The sequence below is a fragment of the Phaeoacremonium minimum genome (assembly GCF_000392275.1).
Source record: "Phaeoacremonium minimum UCRPA7 unplaced genomic scaffold PA7_03_scaffold_281, whole genome shotgun sequence".
Lineage (NCBI taxonomy): Eukaryota > Fungi > Ascomycota > Sordariomycetes > Togniniales > Togniniaceae > Phaeoacremonium > Phaeoacremonium minimum.
This window is the reverse complement of record NW_006921186.1, coordinates 756-28733: the sequence shown is the minus strand read 5'-3', so window position 1 is coordinate 28733 and position 27978 is coordinate 756. Positions and strand designations below refer to the sequence as shown.

The 27978-nt window shown below is 52.5% G+C and overlaps 6 protein-coding genes across 6 annotated transcripts; 2 read left to right on the top strand and 4 right to left on the bottom strand.

The window, feature by feature from the left end:
- Nucleotides 1-637: 637 nt before the first annotated feature.
- Nucleotides 638-2246, top strand: UCRPA7_3468 (putative wd repeat-containing protein; the record flags this gene model as incomplete). Its single annotated transcript, XM_007916025.1, has 2 exons — nt 638-1160; nt 1219-2246. 2 exons carry the CDS (start codon nt 638-640, stop codon nt 2244-2246), a joined length of 1551 nt encoding a protein of 516 aa, XP_007914216.1.
- Nucleotides 2247-4639: 2393 nt separating this feature from the next.
- Nucleotides 4640-9159, top strand: UCRPA7_3467 (putative autophagy-related protein 26 protein; the record flags this gene model as incomplete). The annotated part of the gene is made up of 5 exons (XM_007916031.1): nt 4640-5324; nt 5374-5471; nt 5524-5961; nt 6014-8818; nt 8878-9159. 5 exons carry the CDS (start codon nt 4640-4642, stop codon nt 9157-9159), a joined length of 4308 nt encoding a protein of 1435 aa, XP_007914222.1.
- Nucleotides 9160-9590: 431 nt separating this feature from the next.
- Nucleotides 9591-11276, bottom strand: UCRPA7_3466 (putative proline-specific permease protein; the record flags this gene model as incomplete). The annotated part of the gene is made up of 1 exon (XM_007916030.1): nt 9591-11276. The coding sequence occupies one exon, from the start codon at nt 11274-11276 to the stop codon at nt 9591-9593; it is 1686 nt and encodes a 561-aa protein (XP_007914221.1).
- Nucleotides 11277-15880: 4604 nt separating this feature from the next.
- Nucleotides 15881-17040, bottom strand: UCRPA7_3465 (putative pectate lyase protein; the record flags this gene model as incomplete). The annotated part of the gene is made up of 3 exons (XM_007916033.1): nt 15881-15897; nt 15969-16336; nt 16388-17040. 3 exons carry the CDS (start codon nt 17038-17040, stop codon nt 15881-15883), a joined length of 1038 nt encoding a protein of 345 aa, XP_007914224.1.
- Nucleotides 17041-22505: 5465 nt separating this feature from the next.
- On the bottom strand, nt 22506-23459 carry UCRPA7_3464 (putative 2-hydroxyacid dehydrogenase protein; the record flags this gene model as incomplete). The annotated part of the gene is made up of 3 exons (XM_007916032.1): nt 22506-23106; nt 23159-23296; nt 23347-23459. The coding sequence occupies 3 exons, from the start codon at nt 23457-23459 to the stop codon at nt 22506-22508; spliced, it is 852 nt and encodes a 283-aa protein (XP_007914223.1).
- Nucleotides 23460-24374: 915 nt separating this feature from the next.
- On the bottom strand, nt 24375-27713 carry UCRPA7_3463 (putative carotenoid oxygenase protein; the record flags this gene model as incomplete). The annotated part of the gene is made up of 5 exons (XM_007916026.1): nt 24375-25174; nt 25241-26173; nt 26829-27459; nt 27518-27585; nt 27644-27713. 5 exons carry the CDS (start codon nt 27711-27713, stop codon nt 24375-24377), a joined length of 2502 nt encoding a protein of 833 aa, XP_007914217.1.
- Between the last annotated feature and the right edge of the window lie 265 nt (nt 27714-27978).

The following is a 27978-nucleotide window of genomic DNA, read 5'->3' as shown; positions in this document are numbered from 1 at the left end:
AACGCTCAGCAATCTCTTCGAAGATGCGCTGGAAGGTCTGGCGCTCTGCGGGAGTGATGGTGCCATCTGGGCCTGTTTCTTCGCTCTCGTATATCTTGTCCGGGCTTTCGGATTCAAGCTCTGGGGGAAGTTCGAAGGGTATTGGGTCGGCGGTACGACGTGATGCTGGGCGTAGCCGGCTCGTGCTTAGCAGCCGTAAGTTGTGGATCGTTGAAGCAGATTTGACAAAGCGCTGCAGTGTTCGCGTTTGGTACAAGAAAGGCGCGAGGGTAGAAGCCATCTCGAAGAAGAGTGCGCCGGGTGCATGTACTAATTGCACAACTTCTTCCTCAAGTTTTCAGATGAAGCTTAGAGCAATTATACGCTAAAAATGCTCTTTAAGCTTGCAGCTCTCAGCGCACGGACCCTCCGACAAGCACGAGACTCCGCGCCTGCCTTCGCGGCATTTCAAGTCGCGCCAAAACGCGATGGCTTAATTGATTTCTCCCCGTTTCTGCCTGCGCTGTCTCACTTCTCTTGAGATTCGCCCCCTTTCCAGTCCATCTACCAAAATCCTTCTACCTCTCACCAACAAGACGACACTATATTTCTACGCGCAATCCCGAATTCTACCTTCTTTCAGCTGCCAATCATCACAATGCCTCCCAAAAAGCCCGGTGAGATGTCCGCGTTCGAGCGACGACGTCTCGAAAACATCGCGGCCAACAATGCTATCCTCAAGGACATCTCAAAAACGGCGGCCAAGATCCTGCCGCAAAAGCCTAAAGTGCCGACACCTAAAAGATCTTCCGCACCACGAGTCCGACGAGAGCAGCCAAAACGTGAGCCTGCCCGGCCGGTTCGGATGAGCTCCCGGCTTGCGGGGATCGATGCCGAGCAAATCAAGGTGAAGCGCGAGCTTGACCTGGTGGACACTGGCGCTGCAGACCGGCCGGCAAAGAAAACAAGAGTCAGTGGAGACCTGAATCTGGGAGAAATACTGGTAGAAGGCCGCAAATTCTCTGGCGCCGATGCCCTTGCCAGCTTGAAGTTCAGAGGCGCTGAGCCGGGCGTGAGGACCTTCTTCAAGGAGGATGCTGAGGATGTGGACGACTCCTCGCTGAAGGACATGCGAGAGCAGATGAGCTCATTGCAGATATACGACAAATGGGAGGTTAATGGTGAGTTTTGCAATGACTTCATTTAGTCCTAGATGGTATCGCTGACGATTGGCCACAGATATCAAAATCGTACCTCAGCGAATTTACTCGATGGGATTTCACCCAACGGAGGAGAAGCAAATCATCTTTGCTGGAGACAAGGAAGGCGCTATGGGCGTCTTTGACGCCAGCCAGGAGAAAGAAGTGCCAGATGACGATGACGAAGATGCCCACATCCCTGATCCGGTGATAGCTGCCTTTAAAACACATGCTCGAACAATATCGACTTTCCACTTCTGCCCCACAGATGCCAATGCGGTATATTCTGGGTCATACGACTCGTCGATCCGCAAGCTAGACCTTGACAAGGGCAAATCAGTAGAAGTCTGGGCCCCCTCAGACCCTAGCGATGATATGCCGATCAGTGCTATTGATATGGCTTCTAACGACGGCAACGTCATCTTCTTCTCTACACTGGATGGACAATTTGGGAAACACGACATGCGAATGAAGGCAGATGACGCAGAAATATGGAGGCTGACGGATCACAAGATTGGTGGCTTCAGCTTGCATCCGGCACAGCCTCACCTTTTTGCTACTGCGTCGTTGGATCGTACGCTTAAGATCTGGGATCTACGCCGTATCGCTGGAAAAGGCGATCTACGGCACCCAAGCCTGGTCGGTGAACACGAGTCTCGTCTCTCAGTATCTCACGCCTCATGGAGTGCCGGTGGTCAGATCGCGACCTCAAGCTATGATGATACTATCAAGATCTACGACTTTGCGGATGCTGGGTCATGGGCCGTGGGTCACGATATATCAGATAAAAAGATGAAGCCCACTCATACAATTCGTCACAATAATCAGACGGGACGATGGGTCACAATTCTCAAACCGCAGTGGCAGCTGCGGCCGAAAGACGGCATTCACAAATTTGCGATTGGCAACATGAACCGCTTTGTCGACATCTTTTCTGCTGATGGTACTCAACTTGCCCAACTGGAAGGAGACGGCATCACAGCGGTGCCTGCCGTTGCACACTTCCACCCAACGCGCAACTGGGTTGTTGGCGGCACTGCTAGTGGCAAAGTGTGTCTCTGGATGTGAGCTGGAGCGTCTTGGCCAAATTGCTGGTGAGAACGAGACGTGATTGTACATGATTTGTATGCGATGGGAAAAAAGCAGGATTGGAATATTTGCAGTTATGTGATTACGGAACGACCGCCACGATAGGAGTCGTAAGGGCACAGCTCGGTTCAGGATTCTGATGTGCAACTTGGCTATTAGGCTCAGTGTTTATTATCTCGAAGTACAGTTGACTTGTCAAAGAACCTTGATGCGTTCCCAGTCCATTAGGCTAAGAGGACTACCACACGGCCTATTTATGACCAACTCATTCTCGCAGTGCTCCTGTGCCCTGCTTTTGTTCAATGTTCAAATGAAGTTGTTGATTATAGGCGGTCAGGGAAGGATGCGTCTACCGGTACATGTTTACTTGACTGACTGGAGCCACGTTGAGTGACGTTGGTGAACTGCCTCTGGAGACTGACCGCCCTGAACTGCTAGCAGTGCAGCGAAGTGAGAACCACTGCCTCAAGCACGCTGTGCTGGCCCAATGATCCGATGACAGCGTAACGTTATTTGAACCTGGAACGTGATTGCAAGCAATATTGTTGATAAACCCAGTTGGTTCACTTTGCAGGTACTTTTCAGTGTGCACCTAGGCATAGGCATTTGAGGATTGTTGAGTGAGTGGCAGCTGTCTTGCATCAGGTTGCATGTGACAGAGGTTCGAGTCAGATGCGTTGAGATCAGCCCTCTAGAAATAGAAATGCGCCGTAATTGGCTTTTTCCCAGGCCCCCGTGCAGGTTCCGCCCGCTGCTCGCATCCACTGCGGTCTTCGCTAGCGCCATCGTCATCGAGGATCTTTTATCGATAAATGAACAAACAGCAATGGAAGAAGCGAGAGCGAGAACGGTCGAGTCTGGAGTCCCTACCAGGCCAAGCTCTAAGCCTGGAAAACACCCCCACTAGAAGAAGCGGACTCGCCAACCAGGGCTGCCAAAAATGCGGTCATGTCTGCTCTAGTGAAAAGTGAAGTGCCCAGCAAGGTTAGAAATGTTAAAAAGTGAGGACGGACATCGACCTTGGAGAGTCGTTGAGAGAGACACGCAGGCGCATGGATGGATGGATTCCTTATCCCTTATCATATGATATCTTCCATCTTTCGTATCTTTCGTATCTATCGTAAACGTTCATCTGCATCTCGTGGTGGCATTTGCACCGTATCACGCGTGTCACTCACACTCACACGCGCCGGAGATACCTCACCTTGTACCTAGAGATATCTAGCAGAGACTGCCCAGGCACCTTGTTGTGCTTAACGACTCCTCACACTTCACATACAAACCTACTTACCTACCTAAGGTAGGCATATACTCACAGATACATTAGCTCCTTCACCACGATCAGGGCTCAACTGGCCAGCAGCTGTCACACGCCCGCTGTGACTGACCGCCCTGTCTCGCACTCTCTGCGTAGCGGTCGATCCTACTGGAGCTCTGCCTAGAGCGCCTAGAGCATCCTTGTCAGCACCTAGAACCAGGCCGGGGTCAGGGAGTCCAACAAACGGACGCCATCAGCCTCACAGCTGCCACCACGACTTTACACTGGACGGCCCCGAGGCATCACCGCCATCAACAACATCTAGAAGGGCCCGTTCCTTTCTCTGTATCTCTGTCTAGCTGGCTAGAGGTAGCTGGCTGCTGCGTGCCCCGACTAGCAGTCAACCTAAGGTAGCTGATAAGGTGCTGTACGGTACCTACCTACCTACCTACCTAAGCAGCTAAGGTAGCGTGCATTGCCGAACGGTCTGCCTCGTCCTACCGACCTGGCCGCCTTGTGATTCCTGGTCAGTTGTCGAGCCATCCGATGCGCGCCGCCCGTCCGCCAACACCGTTTCTCAACCGTTGAAGCTGACTGCAGAAGAGCACAGCAGAGCACGGCAGAGCACAGCAGAGCACGATATTGCTGCCATAGCAGCACGGCAGCCCGCCATTTCAGATACCTAGACAGCCGTGCCCCCGAGAACCGCCGTTGAGCGCGACTCCGGCGTCCTCACCTATCAACGCCTGCAGCCACCCGCGTGGTCCAACCAGAGCCGCATCTCGACCGTCCCACAGGTGCTGGCCCCCAGTCATCGGAAGAAAGAGCATCGAAAGCTACCCCCAGTCCAGCGCAGGCATCACCTGCCCACACGTCCAAGACAATGCCGCCGCCTCCAGCGAGCAACCCTCCTGCTCCTCCTCCTCCTCCTCTCTCTTCCTCCCAGATCCTCCCCCATCGACAACAACAACACCACCACCAACACCCCCAGGCTGGCACACCCTCCTCGCCCGCACCACACCATCCCGCCGCCCCCCGACCCTCCGAAGACGACTCGAGGCGCCGAGTCTCCCGCAAGCTCCAAAAGCGCCGCCACGGCGCCCACACGCCGACGATGGAGCTGCCAGACCGACTGAAGGAGGCGACCGACGATGCCGAGCAAGAGGAGGACGTGTTCCCCGCTGCCCAGCGCGGCGGCGGCATGTTCATGAACATGAACCAGAGCATCTTCGGCCTGATCGCCGCCGCCGGGAGCACCGTCGACTTCAACCACCGCCTCGAGGGCAACAGCAGCGACGAGGACGACGACGAAGACGACGAGGCGTCCTCGCATCACGGCAGGAAAGGAAAGGCTGCCATGGGGGTTGACGGGGGAGTCGCCCAGACGACGGTCCTGAGGAAACCGAGCGGGAAGGGCGAGAAGCACCATCGGAGGAAGTTTAGCGACAGCAAGCTGCTGCGGTCACTGCCTACCCTGTCGCGCCTATCTACGAAACACAAGGCGAAGAAGCTTGAGGGAAAGAAGCCAACAGTTCAAATACAAGAGGAATCAGAGCCCGAGTCTTCGGCCACGGACTCGCCAACCCTGGGTGTTCAAGACGAGAATCGCCTGGCGCCAGTCATGAGCCGCATGCTAGAGGCCCGGGCGGAGGCAACAAGCCGGCCAAGCTTCGACCTCGAAAGGCTGTCCGGGGAGAGGGGCCGTATACCGGGCGCTATGGGCGATACTGGACCGACGGATCTGTCCAAGAAGTTGATGGAGATCTTCCAATTTGAAGAGCCCGAGGAGGTAGTCTCAGGTGCGTAGAATAATATTCTTTGGCGAGACCCGTACTAACAATCTTGCAGAATACCCCTGCTGGTTACTACAAAGCGTATTGCTTCAAGGCTACATCTATATTACGTCAAAACACATTTGCTTCTACTCATATCTACCTAAGAAATCGGTATGCCTATCTAGCCCCCCGCCTCGTTTGCCTTTTGCTTACGTTTTACCAGCACGAAGTTGTCAAATCAGGCTACCTCTCGAAGAGCGGCAAAAGAAATCCCAAGTTCAACAGATACTGGTTCCGTCTAAAAGGCGACATACTGTCGTACTTCCGGGATCCGTCAAATCTGTACTTCCCCAGCGGTCAAATCGATTTACGCTATGGCATATCTGCTTCCATAACGGACAAGGACAAAGACGGTGTCCATTTCTCCGTCGTCACCGACCATAGGACCTACAATTTCCGAGCAGACAGCGCGCCGAGCGCCAAGGAGTGGGTGAAGAGCTTACAGCGCGTCATCTTCCGCAGCCACAATGACGGCGACAGCGTCAAGATCAGCCTCCCCATCCAGAACATCATAGATATCGAAGAGACGCAGATGCTCGAATTTGCCGACACCTGTAAGATACGCGTGATTGATAACGATGAGACTTACGCCATTGATGAGGTGAGATCTCCCTGTAGTAATTTAAGGACATCAGCATCCTAACAGGATTTAGTATTTCTTCTCATTCTTCAGCTACGGCAAAGAAGCATTAAATGTACTCAAGATTCTAATTGAAGACTCTACACAACAAGCCGATTCAAATAAGCTTGGTGCGCGAGCCGTAGCAGAGGAGGCATCGACCTCGGAGCTGCCCTCTTCAAAGAGGACTTCTATGAGCGGTAGCAGAGATAAGCTTGTTCCTCAAAAAATCCGAACAGCTAGGCTCGGCGAGAATGTCAAGGCTACCCTCTCCCCAATGTCACCTCAATCACCACCCGGGCCGTCCCCTCGCCCTAGTGGCGAGTACACGCGAGGCAGCTTTGACGCCTTCAGACAATTTGGTCGTAAGAGTCTAGACCTCGCTCGAGTCGGCCGCCCGGAGGCACCGCGACGTAGTGTTAGTGACAGCCGACGATCGTTCAGCGGAAACCGTTTGGGCGAGATGAAGAAACATCCAGAGAGGTACAGCTCAGCAGACTCGTATGTGCAGTCCATGGAAGATCCCAGCCAGGCAAGCATATCTCAGCTTGTGGCTTCCTCGAGCGATGCGGATCAGTCGGCCAGTCAGATTCTCCGAGGCAGTGATGTCTTCCATAGTCCCACCATTCGGCGATCCGCGTCAGCTACACGGAGGCGGCCTCATGACCACCGTCACGGCAGTCCTTCTCTTCGGCCAGCAGATCACGGGTCGCCACATTTGCCTCATCATGCCGCGACCACCGGCCACATGGCAGAGCTAGGTGCAGGAGACGAGCTGCAGCCGGGAACACCAACATTGCAGAGTCTCGCAAAGATGGGGTCATATCCCCTGCAACGCGTTGGTGAGATGGCTGGCTTTGTAAATCGACATACCAAGCGGATGAGCACGTTCTTGTCCACCGAGCCCATGGGCTATGTTGAGAAAATATCTGGCATGTGGAAAGGCGGTCACAAACACTACGACGAGAATGCTGCTCTTCGAACCGACGATGAACTCGGCGATGATGATAGCAAGTCCAAGGAAGACAAGACTCTGCTTGCCAACGAGCGCTTCCGGGAACACTTTGCTTTACCGGAAAGCGAGAAGCTGACTGCCACCTACTTCGGCTATCTTATTCGTGTGCTTCCTCTATATGGGAAAGTCTACCTTAGCGAGCGGTTCTTCTGTTTCCGTAGCCTTCTTCCTGGCACCCGGACGAAACTCATCCTTCCTCTCAAGGACATTGAAAATGTTGACAAGGAGAAGGGATTCCGCTTTGGCTATTCTGGTCTGGTTGTTGTCATTCGAGGCCACGAGGAAATCTTCTTCGAGTTCGGACAGGCAAACTTGCGTGACGACTGCGCGATTACGCTCCTACAAGGTCTAGAGGCGTCAAGATTCATGCGCGAGTCGCATGTAATTGACCGTGATGAGCAAGAATTGGCCGACAACGCCTTGGCAGAGCGCGATGCACTGCAAGAAGCCCGACAAGAGGAATATCCTGATCATGAGCTTCAAATGCCCAGGCAGACCACCGAGATTGCCGACTGCCCGACTATATTGTTTGATGATCCGAAGGCATCAATCTTGAACTTCAAGCCAGAAAAGTCTCTGCGCATTACCTGTCTGACTATCGGTTCGAGAGGTGATGTCCAGCCGTACATTGCGCTCTGTAAGGGTCTCATTGCCGAAGGGCACAAAGCTCGCATTGCAACACACATTGAGTTCAAGGATTGGATTGAGAAGCACGGAATCGAGTTCGCGCTCGTTGAGGGAGATCCGGCTGAGCTGATGCGCTTGGTCATCCAGAACGGCACGTTCACGCTTGCCTTCCTTCGAGAGGCAAACTCGACGATGAGAAAATGGCTCGACGGGCTCCTTCTTAGCAGCTGGGAAGCATGCAAGGGGTCAGATGTTCTCATCGAAAGTCCCTCCGCCATGGCCGGTATTCATGTCGCGGAGAAGCTGGGAATTCCGTACTTCAGGGCTTTTGGCATGCCTTGGACCAGGACGCGTGCCTACCCTCATGCGTTCGTTATGCCCGAACACAAGATGGGCGGAGCCTACAACTACGTGACATATGTCATGTTTGACAATGTTTTCTGGAAGGCGACAGCAGGCCAGGTCAACAGGTGGCGCAACAAGACTTTGGGCTTGCCAAACACTAATCTGGAGAGGATGCAACCCAACAAGGTACCATTCTTGTACAACTTCTCCCCCTTCGTCGTGCCACCACCCCTCGATTACTCCGATTGGATCCGTGTCACTGGCTACTGGTTCCTTGACGAAGGTGGCCAGCAATGGACTCCTCCTAAGGACCTGGTCGAGTTTATCGCCAAAGCCCGCAAGGACGAGAAGAAGCTTGTGTATGTTGGCTTCGGCAGCATCATTCTTGACAATCCCGGCAAGTTCACGCGCGAGATCATCGACGCTGTCGCGAAGGCCGACGTGCGCTGTATTCTCAGCAAGGGCTGGAGCGACCGTCTCGATCCCAAGACGTCGGGCTCGAGCGCCGAGGACAGCGAGAAGACCGATGGAGAGTCGACGGAGATTCCTCTGCCGTCCGAGATCTTCTCCATCAAATCCGCCCCTCACGACTGGCTCTTCGGGCAAATCGATGCTGCAGCCCATCACGGAGGGTCAGGTACTACAGGCGCGAGTCTACGAGCCGGTATTCCGACTATCGTGAGACCATTCTTTGGTGACCAGTTCTTCTTCGGCAGTCGCGTGGAAGATCTTGGAGTGGGTATTTCCCTGCGGAAATGGGGTGCCAACTCATTTGCTCGGGCACTCTGGGAGGCGACTCACAGTGAGCGGATGATCAACAAGGCGAAGATGCTGGGAGAGAATATTCGCAAGGTGTGTTGTATCCCACAATGAAATTATTACCGAAGTACTTGACCTAATTTGGGCTATAGGAGAACGGCGTTGATACTGCCATTCAGTGCATTTACCGCGACATGGAGTACGCCAAGTCACTCGTCATGAAGAAGGCGGGCAAGAACGCAGCTGCCGCCGCCGCCACCGACAGCGAGGATTATGACGACGTCGAAGAAGAGAGCTGGACATTTGTCGGCGACGGCGACGCGAGCGATGAGCTTGCAGCAGAAGCAGCCGTGGCGGGAGTCGCAGGCGGGGGAATGACCATGGGCAGCAAGGCGTTGGGGAGTAGACTCATGGGCGCGCGCGCGGGTCAATAGTGGAAACCGTCGCTGCCCGACTGTTTGAGCGGCATGTGCGAGCGATCTTGATAGAGGCGTTAGACGAGATGAGACAATTGTCGACCCATCATGTCCAGATTGGATTGGTTCTGGGCCCGGTCGACGACAGGATAGACTAATACTGCTGGCTCCAGCAGTGCAGCGCGGCGTTTGGGAAGCGGGAGACTGGAGAGTTTCTCCTCTGGCGTTGTAGTCCGAGGTGATCACTTGGCATACAGACTGCCGCAGACCGGGATACTTATACGGGACGGGGAACATCGATACAGACGGAGAAGCATATACTACTAATGTTAAGATTGCATCCGAATAGACAGCACGCTTTCCCTACATCCACTTGAAGCGCTTTGTGACAGGTGCAGCCCCTTCTTATGACATACCCTCGCTAGACTCCTTACTCCTAATCCCAACGCTCATGCAATCCAGAACCAGATGCGCTCCAGCCAATTCCTCGGCGCCTGGACCTGCCAGTGCGGCTCCAGCCTGTCGATCTCCGCCTTTCCAGACCAGATGTCGATCTCGCTGACCTTCACGAACTTGGTCCTCTTGGCCAACTTGTAGCCGAGGAACAGACACAGAAAGATGGGTATGTCAATGTACGGCGGGACGAACGTCTTGGCGCTGAACTTCCCAGGGAAGAAGGCATCGAAGCCGTTGAAGAAGGCAATGACCAGGCAGAAGCAGACGGCGAAGTAGGCGAGGAACGGCTGGCCCGGCGCGCGATAGGGCAGCGTGGCGCGGTCGATGCCGTTGTGCTTGAGCGCGGCGTGGAAGCGCAGGTAGACGACGCACACGCTGGCCCAGACGATCAGCGTCGACACGGCGCTGAGGTTGCTGATCCAGAAGAAGACCTCGGCGGCGCGGTTGTTCACGTTGAGGTACGCGAGGCAGGAGAGGGCGGTCGTCGCGGCCGCGCAGGCGTACGGCACGCCGAAGCGCTCCCGCTTGAGGATGGCGGGTGCCTTGCCGTCCAGGGCGGCGGCGTACAGCACGCGCGTCGAGGCGTAGAAGAACGAGTTGCCCGCGGACCATGCGGACGTCAGGATCACGCCGTTGATGATGCCTGGCAGCGTCTTTATGCCTGCGTTGCTGATGGCGATTACAAAGGGGCTCTGAGCAGCGCCGGGCGCGGAGCTGCTGATCGCGTTGAGGAGCTTTGAGTCTTTGGAGGAGACACAGAGTCCCACGAGAAAGAGCGCGAGAACATAGAAGATCAGAATACGCCAAAACACACGCCTGATGGCTTTGGGGATGTTGCGGCGCGGGTTCTCCGTTTCGCCAGATGCGACAACTACCATCTCGCTACCGCCATAACTAAATGTCGCTTGGATGAACACCTTGAAGAACGAAAGGAAGCGGCCTAACGCGCCAGACTTGAGGTACTCGTTCATCGGCCCTGGGTGCTTCCAGTACCGGAACCCGATCTGCTCGCCTGTTGGGCTCGCGCCAACGGTGATGAGGAACATCAAGAGGATGAGTCCGACGATAGTTGTAAGCTTGATCGCGCCGAAGAAAAACTCGGCCTCGCCGTACACTCGGACTGGGAAGCAGTTGACGATGACCATTGGTATGAAAAAGATGGTGATCAGAGCTGCCTGGGGGATCGAGTGATGCCAGTAGTCGAGGACGACGACCGAGACGGTCACCTCGATAGGCACACCGATTGCGAACTGGTACCAATAGTTCCACCCCAAGGTGAAGCCGAGCGCAGGATCAACATATCGAGCGGCGAAAATTGGCACCGCTCCAGGAATCGGGAGCCATGCAGCCATCTCTCCCAGGCTGTTGATCACGCAGTACAGATTAAATCCTGTGATGGCATAGCACAGAAAGGTCGACAATGGGCCAGCGAGGGATAGCACCTGTCCACTGCCAACAAATAATCCCGTACCGATGGCACCGGAGAGGGCCAGGAACTGCACATGACGGGACTTCAGCCGCCTTTCTAGAGTGCCGATATGTTGAGTTTCTTGTTGTGTCTTGAGGACGTCACCCTGTTCGTGCTCCGCGCCTTTTGTCTCTGCCGTGCCGATTTTGTCCTCGCCATGATCTAGCCCCTGGCCCTCAATATCCCTGTCTTGGATCGATTCGCCTGTCATGATCCGCAATATTTGATTGAAGGGGGGATCGCTGATGTCAACAAATCAAGGTCTCATAAACCGAACAACGCAGTGGTTGGTTTCCCGCAAAAAGAAAGTTTGAGAGAAACATGTTCGCAGCCTTTTAACCAGAAATCCCTCGAAGTGGTATCAAAAGATAACTGGCTCTACAACCCCTCACTTATACCCGGCGTTTGCTGACCTTGGCACACATTGACAACCATTCTTTCGGCAATAACACCGTCGATCACGGTCGCGAGGGATGATAAGTTGTCCTTCAGTGGGGCTCCGATAGTCCATTCCTTGGCTCACCAAGACTCTTGCAACAAACTAGATGAAGAGACTAGATCTAAACTAGAAGCTAAGTTGGCCTTTGAGTTGGTGAAGGACGAATATTCACAAACCATATAGATGGTATAGATCAATAGTCGTGGAAAAGTGCATCTTTAACAGCATTGCTGCCAATTCATGACTTTCCCAACGGCGACCCTTTCGCGTCTTCATCACAAACAATGTATCTTAGAGAATGTAGACTCATCATTCAGCGACGATGGGCCGTATAAAAACTTGACCTAAAATCGAACCGGTGCTTATCATTCTGGGCCCTCATAATCATCAAACATGCGAATGACGGAGTCGTAGCCTGCCTCCCGGGCCCACTGACAGGCGGTTCTCCCGTACCTCCTGTCCGTGACAGTTGCGTCAGCTCCCCTTTTGAGCAGCTCACTTACAACTCGTGCGTGGCCATGAGCAGCCCCCCATATTAACGGAGTATTCCCGTGGAGCTCATCTTTGACATCGAAATCGGCATCGTAGTCAAGAAGTAGTTCTACAACGCCAAAATGGCCTAAAAAGGCGGCTCTCAGCAAGGGGGTTTGACCTTCATCGTCATCCGGAATCTCGGTATCCGCGCCTTTCTCCAGCAGTAGTTTGACAACTCGTGCGTTTCCTAGCTCGGCAGCAATCCAAAGAGGTGTCTTTCCGCAGTCATCTACAGTGTCGACAAAGGCACCAAAGTCAAGCAATATCTCCACGAAGGAAGGGAAGCCCATCTCGGCGGCCTCGCGAAGTGGCGTCCTTCCATAACGCACCATCTCAATATCAGCACCTTCGACGAGGACTGCATCATGAAGTCCGCCTGGCCGGTATCGAGAGCCCACCAAAGCGGTGTGAGGCCCTCGTCAGGACGCCCCTCTTTGAACAAGGCTTCAAATTGCTCCCTTGTTGTTGTGGGTGTATTATATCGCAATGCCAAGCCACGTGGCTCTATTTCTCTGGCTATTGCATCCATACGGTCCCACGGATATACCGGCTTGTTGTTTGGGTTGAAGTCCTGGACCCATTCTTCTGGTGTGAACGTGACCCTAATCTCACCCAGCCTAGACTTGCCCCTGATAGCGGCATCTACCAAAGCCCTTAGCCAGTCCTCTTCTTCCTGGCCAAAATTATCCAAGGTTTCGCCGCACTGCTGATCTTCAAGTGTCAAGTCCCAGTGAAAGCTTTGCAGGTTTGGCGCGATAAGGTTACTGATGAGGCTACTGTCGGTTCCTGTGCTTCCGTGAGACAGAAGGAGGTTTTCAAGTCTGCTGAATGCAGACAGTACAAACCCATCCAGACCAGTCTTGTTGATATTGCGAATTTCAATGGTGCGGAGACTCTGCGCTTGGGGCATTAAGACACGTCTAAACGTGCCGAGGCTCCAGTCGGTGCTCAGACCGTCTCTGTCGTAATCCGGGCTATAAGAGAAACGGAACTTGAAAACTTCCAATTTCGCTGGCCAAGCCAAGAGATGTGCGAGTACCTCCGTTGTTTGAAGGAAACCAAAAAGCTCGAGTTCGGTCAACGACCCGGTACCTGCTAGTCCCTGTGATGGTGTGAGCATAAGTTGTTGTATGCAACTCAAACATGAAGAATAAAACGGAGCCGTTAAAGTCTAGTAAGGATTGTCATCATGATGCACACGTACCTGAAGCTTTCCCCACGCTTGTGAATTGCTGAGTGTCGAGACACCAGAAAGTTGCAACTTTCGAAGACTGGAGCCGTTACTCAGATAGCCGAGATCATCGATGATGGTGGGGAGAGAGATGTCGCGATAGTCGAAGTCACAAACCTCAAGCTCCACCAAGCGAGGCATATGTCTGATTGCTTGGCTGAAGGGATGCCATCTTTCGCCAAATGGCTTCCAGTTTCCGTGGTTTGAAACTCGCAGTGATCTTGTGGCACTCAGCCAGGTAGCCAAGTCCAAAGCGATGTACATGTCGCTAAACAAAGTCTCGCCTGACTTCTCACTACTATGTTTGATTACCAGGGTCTTGCATAGTGGCCAGAGGTCAGGATTCTCTCTCAAGCTACGATGCAGAAGTTTTCTGGTTTGCTTGTGGTTTGATGAACGCTCATCATCAAAGTGAATGCGGAGTGATGAATACAGGTATGGAGTAGCAAGCCTACTGAATCGACGGCAGATCATCAAAAGTGCCCGTAAAGGTTCGTAAGATTTCTCATTACTGTACGTATCGTGAAGCGGCTCGACTACCGACGCCAAAATCTTGTCGAGAAGCTCGTCAGGAAGCCCTAATATGAAGGCCTTATCGACAGCCATGATCATCGAATTCAGCCTGGATGAAGACCCTGCTTGGCGATTAGTTGCAACATGAGGGCAGAGATTCGGTTTGGTCAGAGCGGTGGTGTAGGCGTATCCGAAGCAGCAGTCAACAAATCGATATTGACTTTTGTGTCGTTGTGCGGAAAGCGTTCTTGGCGTTCCTGCCTCCCGAACGAACAGGTGCTACTATGCTAAGCTTCTCAGCCGCCGTTAGCGGGCTCCACTAACGTTAGGTGAGGGCTAACGGTGCCGGCGCGGGGGGGATTCTCGGGCTCACAGTCCAGTCGTGGATTCCGATCCACAATCGAGGCAAGTACACGCCTTACATGAAAGACATCCAATAAATGCGATGGAGACTCACTATTCTGGACTTCAGCTAGTGATGGCGTGGAGACTAGTAAGTGGTTGTTTTCTTCGTTACTCGATTGGACAATGAGTACCTGAATTTACTGGGGCGAAGACCTAGGAGTTTTTCAGTTGTCAGGCACATGCTTTGCCCTCCAAACGTTGAAGGTCAAATTCCAATCCTTGCTATCTGGTTAGTTTCTATAGTTTGGCATCGCGCAAGATGGAGGGGCCACTGACATCAGAGTGGCTGATGCATCCGCTGGCCTTTACCGGTTCTGGCCTTGACCCCCTGGACCAGGGGAAATTGCGTGTTTGCGATTGAGAATAAAAGATAAGGCACTCGCCCGCCGGCCCGCCCCTCGACGTCGCGATCGCTGAATTTCCCCAGGGATGATTCCTCAGTCAAACATGACTGTCCCTCGTTAATGATGGTTCTGAGAGGCGGACTGGACGTGCTACGTCGAAAGACTGCCGTCTTTGCTATTCTTTTTACACTCGTTTGCTTGCAGGCAGCTTACTTTACTTTACGACGCTCCGATGCCTTATCAAGCATTGACTACCAGCCCCATAGGACTACTGCGTCGAGCAATATCACCGTCAATCTGGTCATTGCAAGCTTGAAGGCGGATGATATATCTTGGACCTCGAAGTTGGACATCCCGAATCTCCAGATCATCCGATATATCAGCGATTTCGATGAGTACGATGAGAGCAGCGCCAAGTACCACCCGGCTGTGCCAAAGAAGGGTCGTGAAGCGACGATCTACCACACGTATCTATACGACTTTTACGACGAACTACCGGATATTTCAATAATGATACACGCGGAAGAGAATCCATGGCATATCGACGGCGTGTTGCAGCAGTCAATGCTTTTCGCACTGTCTCATCTCGACCTCGAAGAGGTCTTGAAGCGCAAGTATGCCAACCTGCGCGTGATGTGGGAGCACGCGTGCCCCGATTGGATTAATACCACCAAGACGCCGGAGGAATCATTCAAACAAGAGGAGCCGTTCATGAGGGAGGCTTGGATAGCGAACTTCGGAGGCTCTGTCGGAGACGTTCCAGAAATCTTGGCAGGGCCCTGCTGCTCCCAGTTCGCAGTCACGAGGGATGCAGTGCACAGACACAAGCGAGAGCAGTATGCTCGAAACAGGGACTGGATGTTGGCGACAGAGTGGTCCGACTATATCGCCGGTCGGACATGGGAGCACATGTTTCCGTTTCTTCTGAGCGGACAGCCTACAGATTGCCCTGCTGAATGGAATGCCTATTGCGCCATGTACCACGTTTGCTTCGATCGTCGCTCGACAGCTCAAAGGTACAATCGGCTATGGAAGGAGAGACACGAGTTGAGGGAGCGAATAGAATTTTTCAATGAGCTTCTGAACCCGCAGGGTGGTCTTGCTGCGAGGCAGCGAATAGAGGAAATTAATGGGATTTTGCAGGCAGATATAGAGCTTGCCTTGGAGCGAGGCAAGGATGAGGGTATAAGGCGTCGAGCGGCGAAGGGCTTATTTAGTTCTTAATTGGTTTTCGACAGACTATGATACCCAAGATCTAGATATAAAATATTGATTATGACCATGCCGTTGTGGCACCAATTGCTGCTCCCGAGGTAGGGAGAAGGAAATTGCTAGACACGATTCTTCCATTAGATTGCCTGGCTCCCTGTACCAAACTTGTATCGACGCTCTTGAAGCTGCTGTTGCTCCACGTAGTACTTGAGTCCCAAGAGTTACCGCTAGACGTAGCACCAGTAAGGCTGATTTGTTTAGATTGCGTGGTAGAGGCTTGGTTCAGCGCGGCGATGTTGTTAGTGAGTGTCGCACTTGCTGTTGTAATCTGGAATCCAACTGCAGCATTGTTCCATGCAGTGTTCCGGGTGAGTGTGAATGTTCCGGTCTGCTTGTTATCAGTAAAGCCCTTGGCGGCATTGCCAAAAGCAATGCAGTTCGTGACAACGTGATTAGCTGGGCCAATGTCAGCAGCATCGCCACCGCCTAGCTTGAAACCATTTCCATCGCCCTCGAAGTCTGTGAAGCCCCATCGATTGAAACCATTGCCCCAAGAGATGGTATCCTGAATAGTGACTTGAGACTTGAACTCCCTGGTACATGTCAGCACAGCTCACCTCAACCTAGAATGGAGGCAAACATACCAAAGGTCGAGTCCATCATCAACATTGTTCCACAGGCGGGCACCACGGAGGATGTTGCCGGTCCCTGAGCCTTCCTTGCAAGCAAAACCATCTGCGCTTTCTCCGTTCTTTCTGGGGTCACGATTCATATACGAGTCGAGAAAGAGAACCTGGTTGTTAGACAGGCTTCCTTGCATATGGAAACCAGTCTCGTAGTTGTCATGAGTTGTGATCTGCTCAAAATAGTTGTTGGATGAGTCGCGAACATAAACCCCGTACGGCCCGTTGATAAGTGTGATCTTGTAGAATTTCCAGTAACTAGCCACAATGTGCAAGACACCTCGATCGGCATCTGCGAGCGACCCTCCTACAGCAGCTGGGGTGCCTGTAAGTGCTTCTCCATCGATTATTACGTTCTCACTATTGTATGCTGTCAGAGTATAAGGCGCGCTGGATGTGCCACTCTTGGTGATTTTGATGTTTGTAGTTGGGGAGTATGTCCCAGCACGTAAATAGATGGTATCACCGGCCACAGCTTTGTCAACGGCAGATTGAATGGACTTGTAGGGGCTTGTCTGAGAACCAGTTCCGCTATCAGACCCCGATGGTGAGACAAATATATCAGCCGCCGCCGCTGTTGAAAGGAGTACAAGAAAGGGGGTAAGCAAGACCATGTTGTCTGTGTGTGAATCGCCGGTGACTCCTGGATAACAGCACAGAGCAGTGAACAATACAGCTTTCAGGCACATGAGATCTTTAAATATCTAATTAGAAGCTCAAATCAGTTGACCGTTGTTCGCCAAGGCCACCGAACTATTCTCATCTAGAGTAAAAATATCCATAAAGGGATTGTCTTGGCGAAGTGGACCACCACTATTCGTGGGAATTGAAAAGCCGCAGTGGGGTGTATACATCCTGTCACCTGCTTTTGACATAAGGCTTGGCATACCCCCTCGCGAGAAGGTGAAAGGATGGAGAATAAAAGTATTTGCACGAATGTTCCGATAGTTCTCAGGAAGACTTGCCTCCGTCGTTCAATCCTTGGACAACACAATTACAGACATCGATGATATGTATCGCTTAAGCCCCCTACTTTCTTATATATCATTCGTGGGATGAAACCCAGGACTTCAGACAAAATATGGAACAAAACGGCAAGAAATTGCGAAAATCACAAGTCTAGAAGATGGATTCAAATGTGAGTTATGTCGTCAATCTAGATTTGCTGGGACTATTTCAGACGCAGAGTGTTCCAAAACGGCGTATTCTTTATGGAGGCTGTCTCTTTGGGGGTAGTATAAAAGCCCTAGACATTCATCATTCTGATTTGTCATCCCGAGCTTGGTTCCATCGATTTGCTGAGAATTGCACTTCGTATAACCGGTGTCAGAGGTTTTCATTTACTCTTTATGCCCCATTATCTCCTCATGACTTGGGCGTAACTTATGATACATATCGGTCATGAAGAAAGCTAACGTGTCGCAGGTTCCCGTCACGGTGCTAACGACGAGAGGCTGTGCTGGTATATTGCGTGGCCGGCGAGATCAGCTTCGGGTTTTCGAATGATATCGGTAGTTCTATCTGATTGGGAACTAGGTCACAACTCCTGATATTTTGCAAGCTGTGGGTTTATTGGGGTGCCCAAGGACAGTAAGCAACTCGAAGGGTTCTCAAATACATAGGTACATGTGTCCGACAAGAGCTAGAGAGTCGGAGAGTCCACGACTTCGAGTCCGGGATCTGCCACAAAAAAATGGCAAAAAAGAATTACCCACAGGAACTTGCTGTAACCTCTGCAATTTAACGGCGCAAACTCAGCAGAGGATATATTTCTATCATGCCAAGATCGCGTCCTCCGACCAGGGGCGTTAATCATCCCTGGCTGCAGGTTCAAATATCAGCTCACCACACAGGAGGTCTTACTGGGAAGTGCGGAAGCCACAATTTTGCGGTTCAGGAATCCACGAGATCGCGGTTGACCGTTGCACTATACTAATTACGCCCAGCGTCCTTGTTGAAATTTCACGGTGAAAAATAACCTTATAAGGGCTCTCCCATGAGAGGTCTGTCATGTGGTGGGCACAGCATGCAGGTTCTCAGGCAGCAAGGTATCAATTTTCATCTGAAGTCGAGACGGAAGGCACCGGCCTGTCGTGACCAATAACAAGACCCCTTCTGAGTAGAGCTTACCAAGAAGTCTGCCCATTGAGCGCTCTGGACGTACCTAGCCCATTTGAGGTTCCTCAGTGGAGGCGGAGTGCAAATCGAAACTAAGAAGAAACAATCGAGGGTTCTCAAGGCCTGTCATGAAGTGTATCATTATAATGAATCTCAGAAAGGTCCTTTATCTCATTAATCAAGCACTTGCTTAAGTGTTTAACCTTCTGTGCCATTTTCCTCGAGCGAGATTGATACTAGCAGAACCAGATTCCCGTATTGAGTGTATGAAATCTACTGTTAATGCCGGTATACAGTATTCTTACTCAAGGCTCTGATCTGAGCACCATATTTGAACAGGAGAAATGGCACAGGAGCCATGAGGGTAGCCAGAACAGCTGGGATAGTCAGAGCCTTGTGAGGTCCGAGGCGCTCGTACATAGGGATTGACGCAGGAAATACAGCTCCTGCGACAATATATCGGACGCATGTCATGAAAGCAAGGGCCGATGCTGAATGTACCCCGTACACGAAGCAAGTGTATAGGAGAGTGGTAGCAAAGACGGTCACTAGCCCATAGCCCAAGAATATAGAGCCAACAATCGGAACCCAAATGTTGATGTTAGGCTAAATATGACAAGTCAGATGGTGTAAAATTGAATTAAGAGAATAATGATAAGAGCTCTTACATAACAATTCCATGCTAGCCACCAAAGAGAGATTAGAAGCATGACGGAGCCACCTAACATGCCGTACCACAGACATATTTCAGGGGTCAACGTCCCCACCGTTGCTGCTTTCTTAGCCCAGCCGTATACCAGGGGAACGAGCGGAAGAGCAGCGAGATCACCGACAAGCAAAGCGACCCACAGGATGAAAGTCAAAGACCCGGAGATGTTGTATGTTTGCTGAAAAATGTAGGTGTACCCGTTCAAAAACGTGAAAAGAACAAAGTATATGATCGTCTGATAGAAAGTGAAGATCAGGATTATGGGCTCGGTATAGATCATCAAGAAAGGTCGGTATATGTTGACTATAAGCCTCCGACCTAAGGTACGGGTACTGGCGTGCGCCTCAACTTGATATCGATCATCCTTAGTGGGATTGCGGAGGTGCTCTGCTTTCCACTCTAGAAGCACCGGATGGTATGTCTCAGGTTGGAAAAGAAATACGTAAACCAGAACCACAGCGGTGATGATCATGAAGATCCAGTCTGCCCAACGAAACCCTATCAAGGGAACATACGCGCCAATGATAGGTCCAGCCAATGGTCCCGCGTAAGACGTCATGGCCCCAACTGGCAGACAGAAAATCATTTCTAGGGGGTTCCATATATCCGCAATCGAACCTCCTACAGCTGTCATCGGTGTCGAGCCGAAGAAGCCAGTTAAGAAGCGAAACACGAGGACACTTCTAAAGTTCGTAGCCAATGCCTTTGCCATGATGAAGAGAGTAAAGACTAGGAAAGTTGTCATATATACCACATTGCGGCCGAATGTCTCCGATACTGTTCCCGCAAATAGGGCACCCGTCCCTTGTCCGATCAGATACATACTTGTCGTCAGGGACCCTGCCATGGGCCCGACGTTGTAATGCTCGTTGAATTCAAGAGATACAGGCGCATCAATGGATACTGGAATCGTGATGGCCATAGCAAGCAGGCATATTGCGAATGTGCACGCCCATTTCCTGCCACGACTCCAATTGTGGGGATTAAGGCATCTCCGTCCTTCCATCCGACAAGAAATGTTACACGGCCATCTTTTTCGCTGGGCGAGAAATCGTGATACCTGGGAATGTGGTGAAGGACTGGTTCTTCTCTTGTTCCTTTCCCAGTATGTGGCGACCATCAGTTGCTTCCTTGCTTTCTGGCGTTGATGTACCTGTCGTTGAGCCTACAACAACCGTTCCAGCTTGTGTTTGTGACAGGGCAACATCTGCCTTCACTGCCGCTCTTATACGACGATATTGAATGAATGACTGCATAGTGGGATCTTTGGTGCCGAGATGGGAAACTTGAACACCTCCGGCTGGACCAAGCAGCCAACCCATTGTTTCTGCTACTCTTTGATCCAAATTACTTACATACTAGTAGTTGGCATACGAAGAGAGGTGGAGAATTCGGTTTCAATGAGCTTCAATAGCGCCTATATTAACTCGAGCTTGTGGAACTGGAGCTGTGTAAGAGTGCTTAGCGTATTTCGGGGTTAGGGGAGTTAGCAGGGACCCACCCTAACAACCCAGCACCTGACACCTTTTTTTTAGGACAGCATCTTGACCATGATAGCAGTGACCCACCGGAGTTAACTACTGGACCCACAGGAGTCAGACGGAGTCAGGATTCTTTGCACATGCGCCAGCGTTCGCGCATCTTCACTCACAGCTATCTCTTTGACGTTTACACAGTTTGTCAGGAATATCTTTTGAAATCGTATGATCAAACCATCACAAGCATTTTGTATTGGACGTAGGTAGTGCATTCCTCCTTTGCCTTGAAGTTGACTCCTGACAACAAATGCCTTGTAGATTTACCTAAACTACACATCGTTATTGTATAGCACAACCGGACTCTTGCACGCGAAACTGGAGTTGGCTTACAACAATTCCAACTGGGTTCCTCTCTTGGATCAGCTAGCACCGAGAACTCCGGCCTTTCAAGATTGTCACAGTGTAAAATTCGCTGCTAAGCAATCGAAGCCGCCTCGTGGCCGAGGAAGAGGTCGAGCAACACTGCTTAGGCATCTTTTGATCTTACTCCGGATGCTACTAGCTCTCAGACTTGGGGCAGGGCATCCGTAATGGTTCAACTTTCTGACTCCAGCCCAACCTCCGAGGGAAGCAGCGACTCGCCGTCTTCACAGCGCACGCAGACTATCAACGTCGGCAGATGGTCTGCGGCCGAAGATTCTCGCTTACGGGAAGCCGTCATCAAACATGGTAATCGATGGATTGCTGTGGCTCCCGAAGTCGGCACTCGTAACAGCGAGCAGTGCGCTAAGCGTTGGAACGACAATCTCAACCCTAGCCTAGATCATAGTTTCTGGTCGAATGAGGAGGTAGGTTCACCGTAATGCGTCGTTTGCTCTATAATCTCGTTACTAGAGGATGTCGTGGTTGAGATAAGCAAGGGTGAGCATAGCTGACTCGTTTGTTTGGACATAGGACAAGCTTCTGCTCCATCTTGTAAACTTGTACGGTCACAACTGGAAGCTCATGACGGAAAGTTCCTTCCAGGCACGTTCACCTCTCTCCCTGAAGAATCGATATTGCCTTCTTCAGCGTCGCCAGAAACGCCAGAGCAAACGGCGGCAACAGACGTCGTCAACGTCTGGGGATGGCAATGCATCTATGATAACGCCGCCGTCCGACCTACAATCTCCATCTAATGCTGACCTCAACTCCATGTCCTATCCCCCCTTTTCTACCGCAAGTCCTAGATCATCATTGTCTCTCAGCACTACACAGATTGGCGCTCAAAGTAACTTGATGGGATCCTCGAATGGCGATCTTGATATGGCAGGGATGTTTCCAGGGAATGGCTTCGCCAACATGCAAAACAGCTTCGGAACTGCCCAGTTTACCCCTGCGATAGCAACCGTTGGCAGCGTTGGACAAGGGTCCATACACAGCCGCGATCAAGGCCCAGCGCACACGGGGTGGGACAGGCATGACTTTTGCAACAGTATTGATCTAGACAGCCTGTTCAACGGCACCGACCTATCGCTTCACTTAGATAATGCCAACAACGGTATGCTAGACACGCAGCGGCCATCCGATACTGGTAAGCAGAAGGACAAGGGCATGGAGGTATCCGTCACATGCTCAAGGTCGAGGTTGAAAGCTATGGTTTGCCACGCATTCGAAAGCGCCATGACAGAGACGAGGGGCTTGTCGGAAGAAGACCAAGTTACAGTCACTCTGCGGCTGAAGAGGTAACGATATGAACATAATATGTACAGTCTAGCTATGCGCCTCTGTCTTCTTAATAATGCTCTTTCTTGTTCATGACATTGATCAAGGGCTCGCCCGCGTTCAGCTTGTCCAAGTTCAGCTCTAGAATCTGTAATACGCGATCCCAATAATATGGAGTCTGCCAGCTAACATGAGGCGTCATGAAAAGGTTCGGTGCTTTCCACAGAGGATGGTCTGATGGCAGCGGTTCTGGGTCTGCCACATCTAGTGCGGCGCCCTTGATCTTGCCTTGCTCTAGTGCCTCGATCAGCGCCTCCTGTCTGATGTGTTTGCCGCGGGCGATATTGATGAGGTAGGTCTTTTTCTTGCTCAGAACGTCAAATTGCTCCTTGTCAAGTAGGTACATCGTTGATGCTGTCAGCGGCAAGCTGACGACTAGCACGTCTAGATCTTGTGCCAGGAAACCATTGATTGCACTCTTGTCCGCTCCGTGGAACCATTTCGCCGGTATGAGGCCATCTGGATCTCCCGTGCCAGGTATAGCATAGCTATCGTCTTTCCTTGACTCTGGAGTTGAACGCTCGCTGCGTGTGTATGCATAGACTTCCATACCGAGGGCCTGCGCAAGACGAGCACACTGGCGGCCGATGGCACCGTAGCCAAGGATACCCCTAGATCGAGCTGTCAGCGAATTATCCTTGGACTCGGGAAAGATAAGCGTACATTCGAAGTCCCGGTGAGTCGACAATCGGGAAGATGTTTGCTTTTGTCCATTGGGCAGACTTCATGAAACCAGCATAATCAAGGAAATGATGCTGAACCATGAGCCACACGCCAATGACCCATTCTGCGATTTGCGTTCTGGGATATCATGAGCTTTGAGCCTGAAATAGTGGAGCAAGTCTACTTACGAGTGCAGTCCATTGGCCGTAGAGAAGATAACATTGGGGTCTTTATATGTATCATGCTCAAGCCACCGGTCAGCTCCAGCCGACGTGAGCTGAACGAAGCGAACCGTCTTCATGAAATGTGCGGGGGGCGGGATGGACGATGTGGCCAAGGTTACACCTGCCCACTCTTCAGACGGCATGGTCTGTAGCGCTTCCGACACTTTGTGAATGTCTGTGGCGTACTCATCGCGGTTGATCCATCTTATCTGAAGCCCGGGGAACTTCGACTCGATGCGCTGCACCCATTCATCCTGGCGTGGCCGAGGAACGAAGATGAGCAAGACGTCTTTGCTCAAGGCACACTGAGCGCCGGCATCGGTGGACCCCATCTGTGCCGAGATATCTGTCTATGTCTACAAGCTCTTGGAGTTGGAGTTGAAACATACGAAAGACTCGTTGGCATACAAATGCGATGTCCTTTTCTTGAAGCCTTGACGTCTTATCTTCAGCCTAGGGAAATGTGCTTTGAAAGCGAGCGACTTGTTCGGCGAATCCCAGACCTGAAACGGGAAGTGCTAACCGCTGTCGCGATTGGTGGCTGGCATGGCAGAATCCACCACTGCATCCATCGCAAGAGCGAAGACGGTGCGCGATGGACATGGCCGCAGCCGCTAACGCGCCGATGGCCGACGCTGGCGGCGGGACGGCAGGCTGCCTGGTCCAATGTCTTTGGTCTTTGGCTGGTTTATCAATCCGATTCAAAACCGGCGGCGAGACTCAGCTTCGGGCTCGGCCACCCAAAGGTTGCGCTGGTGATGATGCATCGCCGAAATTCCATGGTTGTCGATGACCTGCAAGAGAGGACGTCCGATTAAGGCAAGATCGATTAGATGAAACGGTAACGCTGGCTCTATAACGTCTTTCACTGACAGGGCCAAAGCTTACTTAGTAGTAGGATTGTGCCACAGACCTACCTAAGCCTACCTAAATACCTGTCCCTACCTAACCTCTTACAATTGCCTTCTCAAGCTATCTCGCACGTCCTTCCACTACGAATGAGCCCCGTTTGTTGGGCTTAGACCGTTGTGTCCGTTTGTTTTGGCCTCACCGTTCTGTTGCGCAAATGCTTTCTGCCACGGCAATGGCTCCGTCGCCGGCTTCACCGGTCCCAATTCCTCAGCCCTCCGCTTCTCCCACGCTTCGATATCGCGTTGATCTACGAAGTTGCCATGGAACCCCAGCTTCAGCTTCAGCGGCAGGTGGATGACGGCCAGAGGGCCCGCAGCTAGCTTCTGCGCGTCAAACACTACGACATCATTGCGCAACACGTCCAGGTGGTTGAGCAGCGCCATCAGGTAGCCTTCGCCCTCGCCGCCGCCCTCTTTGGGCACAAACACCGGTTCTTGGAAGGTCATCGTGGGCCCGGCATAGAAGACATCTTCTTGGCCTACCGCGCGCTCTTCTTTCTTGTCCCAGATGTAGTGGCCCATGCAGTTGAAGAGCCCCCCAGCTGGCGGCCCGCACTTCGCGAAATCATAAGGCTTTGCCGGGTCAACCTTGACTTGCCAGAAATGGCGGTACTTCTTGGTGACCCAGCGGTCATCAATCCGCGAGAACTCCCCGTTGGTTGACCACGCGAACGCTGGGGTGATGCGGGTGTCGGTCTTCGCCTTGGGGTCGAGCACCCAGCGCACAGTCGGGCTGCTGAGCTTATTGCGCTTCGCCAGCCCACTCTGCTCCTCGCCGTCAGGCGGGAAGAAGAAGAAGACGTTGCCGTCTGCTACCGTGAGGTCCACCACGACGTGTCCGTCCTCGTTCTCGTAGCAGCCTGCTACGTGGCCATGAAAACCTGCGCATTCCCATTAGATTATTTATCATTCTGACAGGATGTAAGGCAAGAACGGCTGGCACTCACCGTTGTCTGCTCTGAACCAGATGATGTCCTCTGGCTTTCCTCCCCTCCTCGGCACAAGACCGTACCATTGATCCTCATTCGGGTCCCACGCAAACTTGTTCCCTCCTTTCTTCATCCGATCCACAGATATCTTTAACGGCGTCAGCGGCAGCACCATATAATTCTTGGATATGCCACAATCATGGATCATTCCCGCAAAAGGCGCCTTATACCACGTCTCCTCCGTCTTCACACCATCGGCATTGATCGTCCACACCACGACGTCGCAGGAGCCATCAGACCCGTCTCCACCGGCCTCGTACGCGAAGCAAAGCATCTCGCCCGTGTCAGGGTCGAACTTTGGGTGTGCGGTGAAGCTCGGCGCGAGGATCTGGCCCTCAAAGTCATAGCGCCCGATCGTCTCCAACGTCACGGGATCCATCGCAAATGGCGGCCCGTCCTCTTTACTCGCGAGCAGCATGCCGCGCCAGAACGTGACGTTGGTGTTGCTCGCCGTGCGGATGACTCCCTTGACGGTCTCATTGTCTGTGAATGGGTTCCGGTAGCGACCAAACAATGCGCGACGCGCTGCTGTCTCGTGCGTGTACCTGTCCGTGCGGACATAGCGCTGCTTGAAGTCGGCGTGGCCGTCTGCTATGCGGATGGCTGTCACGCTGCCGTCGCCGTTGAAGTGGATATCGTCCTCGAAGACTGGTGGGAAACGGGCATCAGGCTGCACCCGGTAGAAGGTGCCGTTGATCTCCTTCGGGATCTGGCCCGTGACCTCGAGATCGAAGATGTCACCTTCAAAGCGCGAGGGCTTGTTCATGCCCCGAAAGACATCCGTGTCGGGGTACTTGACCCCATCGCCGGTGAGCCGCCCCTCTGTGTAGTTTGAGACCGCTGGTGCGAGAGAGAAGATGTGCGCCATGGCTCTCAGTGCGAGCCAGTTCACTAGTCCCTATAGTCAAATTTGGATTCGACAGTTGCAAAGTGTACAGCATTTAGTTTTAGCATCCTCCCGGGAAGCTCGCGACACTTCTATCATCTTTCTGCAACAACCGAGGTGTGTGAGCTATCGAACGATATCTCACCACCACCAGCGGCCGTTATTTTACGCCCCGCATGGACCCTGACGGCAATTCTCACTGCATCACGGGTGTGTATAATTTGATAAGGAGGCACCGGTTTCCATGCAGACATTATTGCTGACCCGGTACATCTATTCCCCAGAAGTCGATCATCTGGGGATATTTTGGGGCCGTCCCGTGCGGGGTGCATTTTAGAAGCGCCCGGCAGTTGGGGGCTGCTTGGCCCTCATGGAGAATTGCGGGGGCAAGCGCCGGTGATGTGGAGGATTGACAGACATGGCGATACGAGCACGGTTGCACCGTTTGATGATTGAGGCCAAATATGGTCAATTGAGTATCACCGTGCGAACTATTGCCTCTAGCGAGGATTGAAAGGCTGGCGGAGCCAGCTGCATGATAACCCTAGGTAGGCATGGCATTGCTCTCCTGGCAGCTGATCTAAGCGTTCTGAACTAGTTCTGGCAATACTCTATCTCCCTTCGCCGGATCAACGTCCTTTGCGCCCGGTCTGGTCTGACCTTCTGGCAACTTCAAGTTGAGTTCGGGCTCAGCAGTATCCGCACCCTTACCATAGGCCGGCGCTCGAAGATCCTCGGCGTTGATCCGCTTGCCCGTCACTGGATGGGGGTAGTGGAAGGGGATAACTCTCGTATCTGGCCACAGCATCTTCTGCTCAAGCAGCTCGTCCGGTCCCAGCGGATCCTCGGGGAACGTCTTGGTCGGCCAGGGGATGTAGTTGCGACGTGTGTGTGACCAGCCCCTCTCAAAATCGGCGTGCCAGAACGGGAAGTATCTGTACCGGAAGAGCTTCCAGACGCCGTCCTCCTTGATGTACTCGTTCTCGTACAGTCCGCCCTCCCACCATTGCGCGTGGCCACGGGGGTGAGTCTCCTGGATCGACTGGTGAGTGCCGGCCTGCATGAGCGCGCGCATTCGCACCCAAGCATGCGTGCCGCTCGGGTCGACGTCCACAATGTCCTGCATCATGATGTGGTCTAGCAAGAAGCCCTCCACAGGGCCGTTGCGCCCTTTCACGAAGGCGTTCTGGAAGCGCCCTTGGTAGAGACGCTTGATGCCTTCCTTGCCTCGGTAGCGTGACCCGAGGAACTCGACGTAGGCGTCGGGTGAGTCCGAGAACATATCCACGACCTGCGAATGTGTCAATGGTATTGGCCCCAATGATGCCAAGATGGAGCATTGTTCGTACCTCGTTGTACAAGCACTTATCCAGGTAGTAGCCATACTTGAAGTGCACCTTGCGCACCTCTGCCTCATCTGTGAAGACACAAATTAGCATCAGAGTTCATGTTCGGGAATCCAGACAACTGCTCACCAGAAACCCGCGAAAGCTCTTTTGAAAGTGCTTGTACTTGCTGTTTAAGCTGGGCAAGTTCTTCCTCCATGGTGACGACTATTTAAGGCGATATTCCCGTGGTTTGAATCCGAGTGTTATTTTCGAGTGGCGTGCCTGCAGTCGTGAAAGCCAAAGAATGTGAGATGCTCTGCTTCGCCTCGTAAGTTGCACAGAGAACCTGGTAGTTGTACCCCAAAGTTCATGTGGGGTAAGGCAGAGAGGAGAGCTCTCTCATATCTGAATAACTTCGCAAAGCTACTGCGGGGCAGGGTATCGGAGGATTTATCCAGCAGGAACATCTTGCGACCGCGATC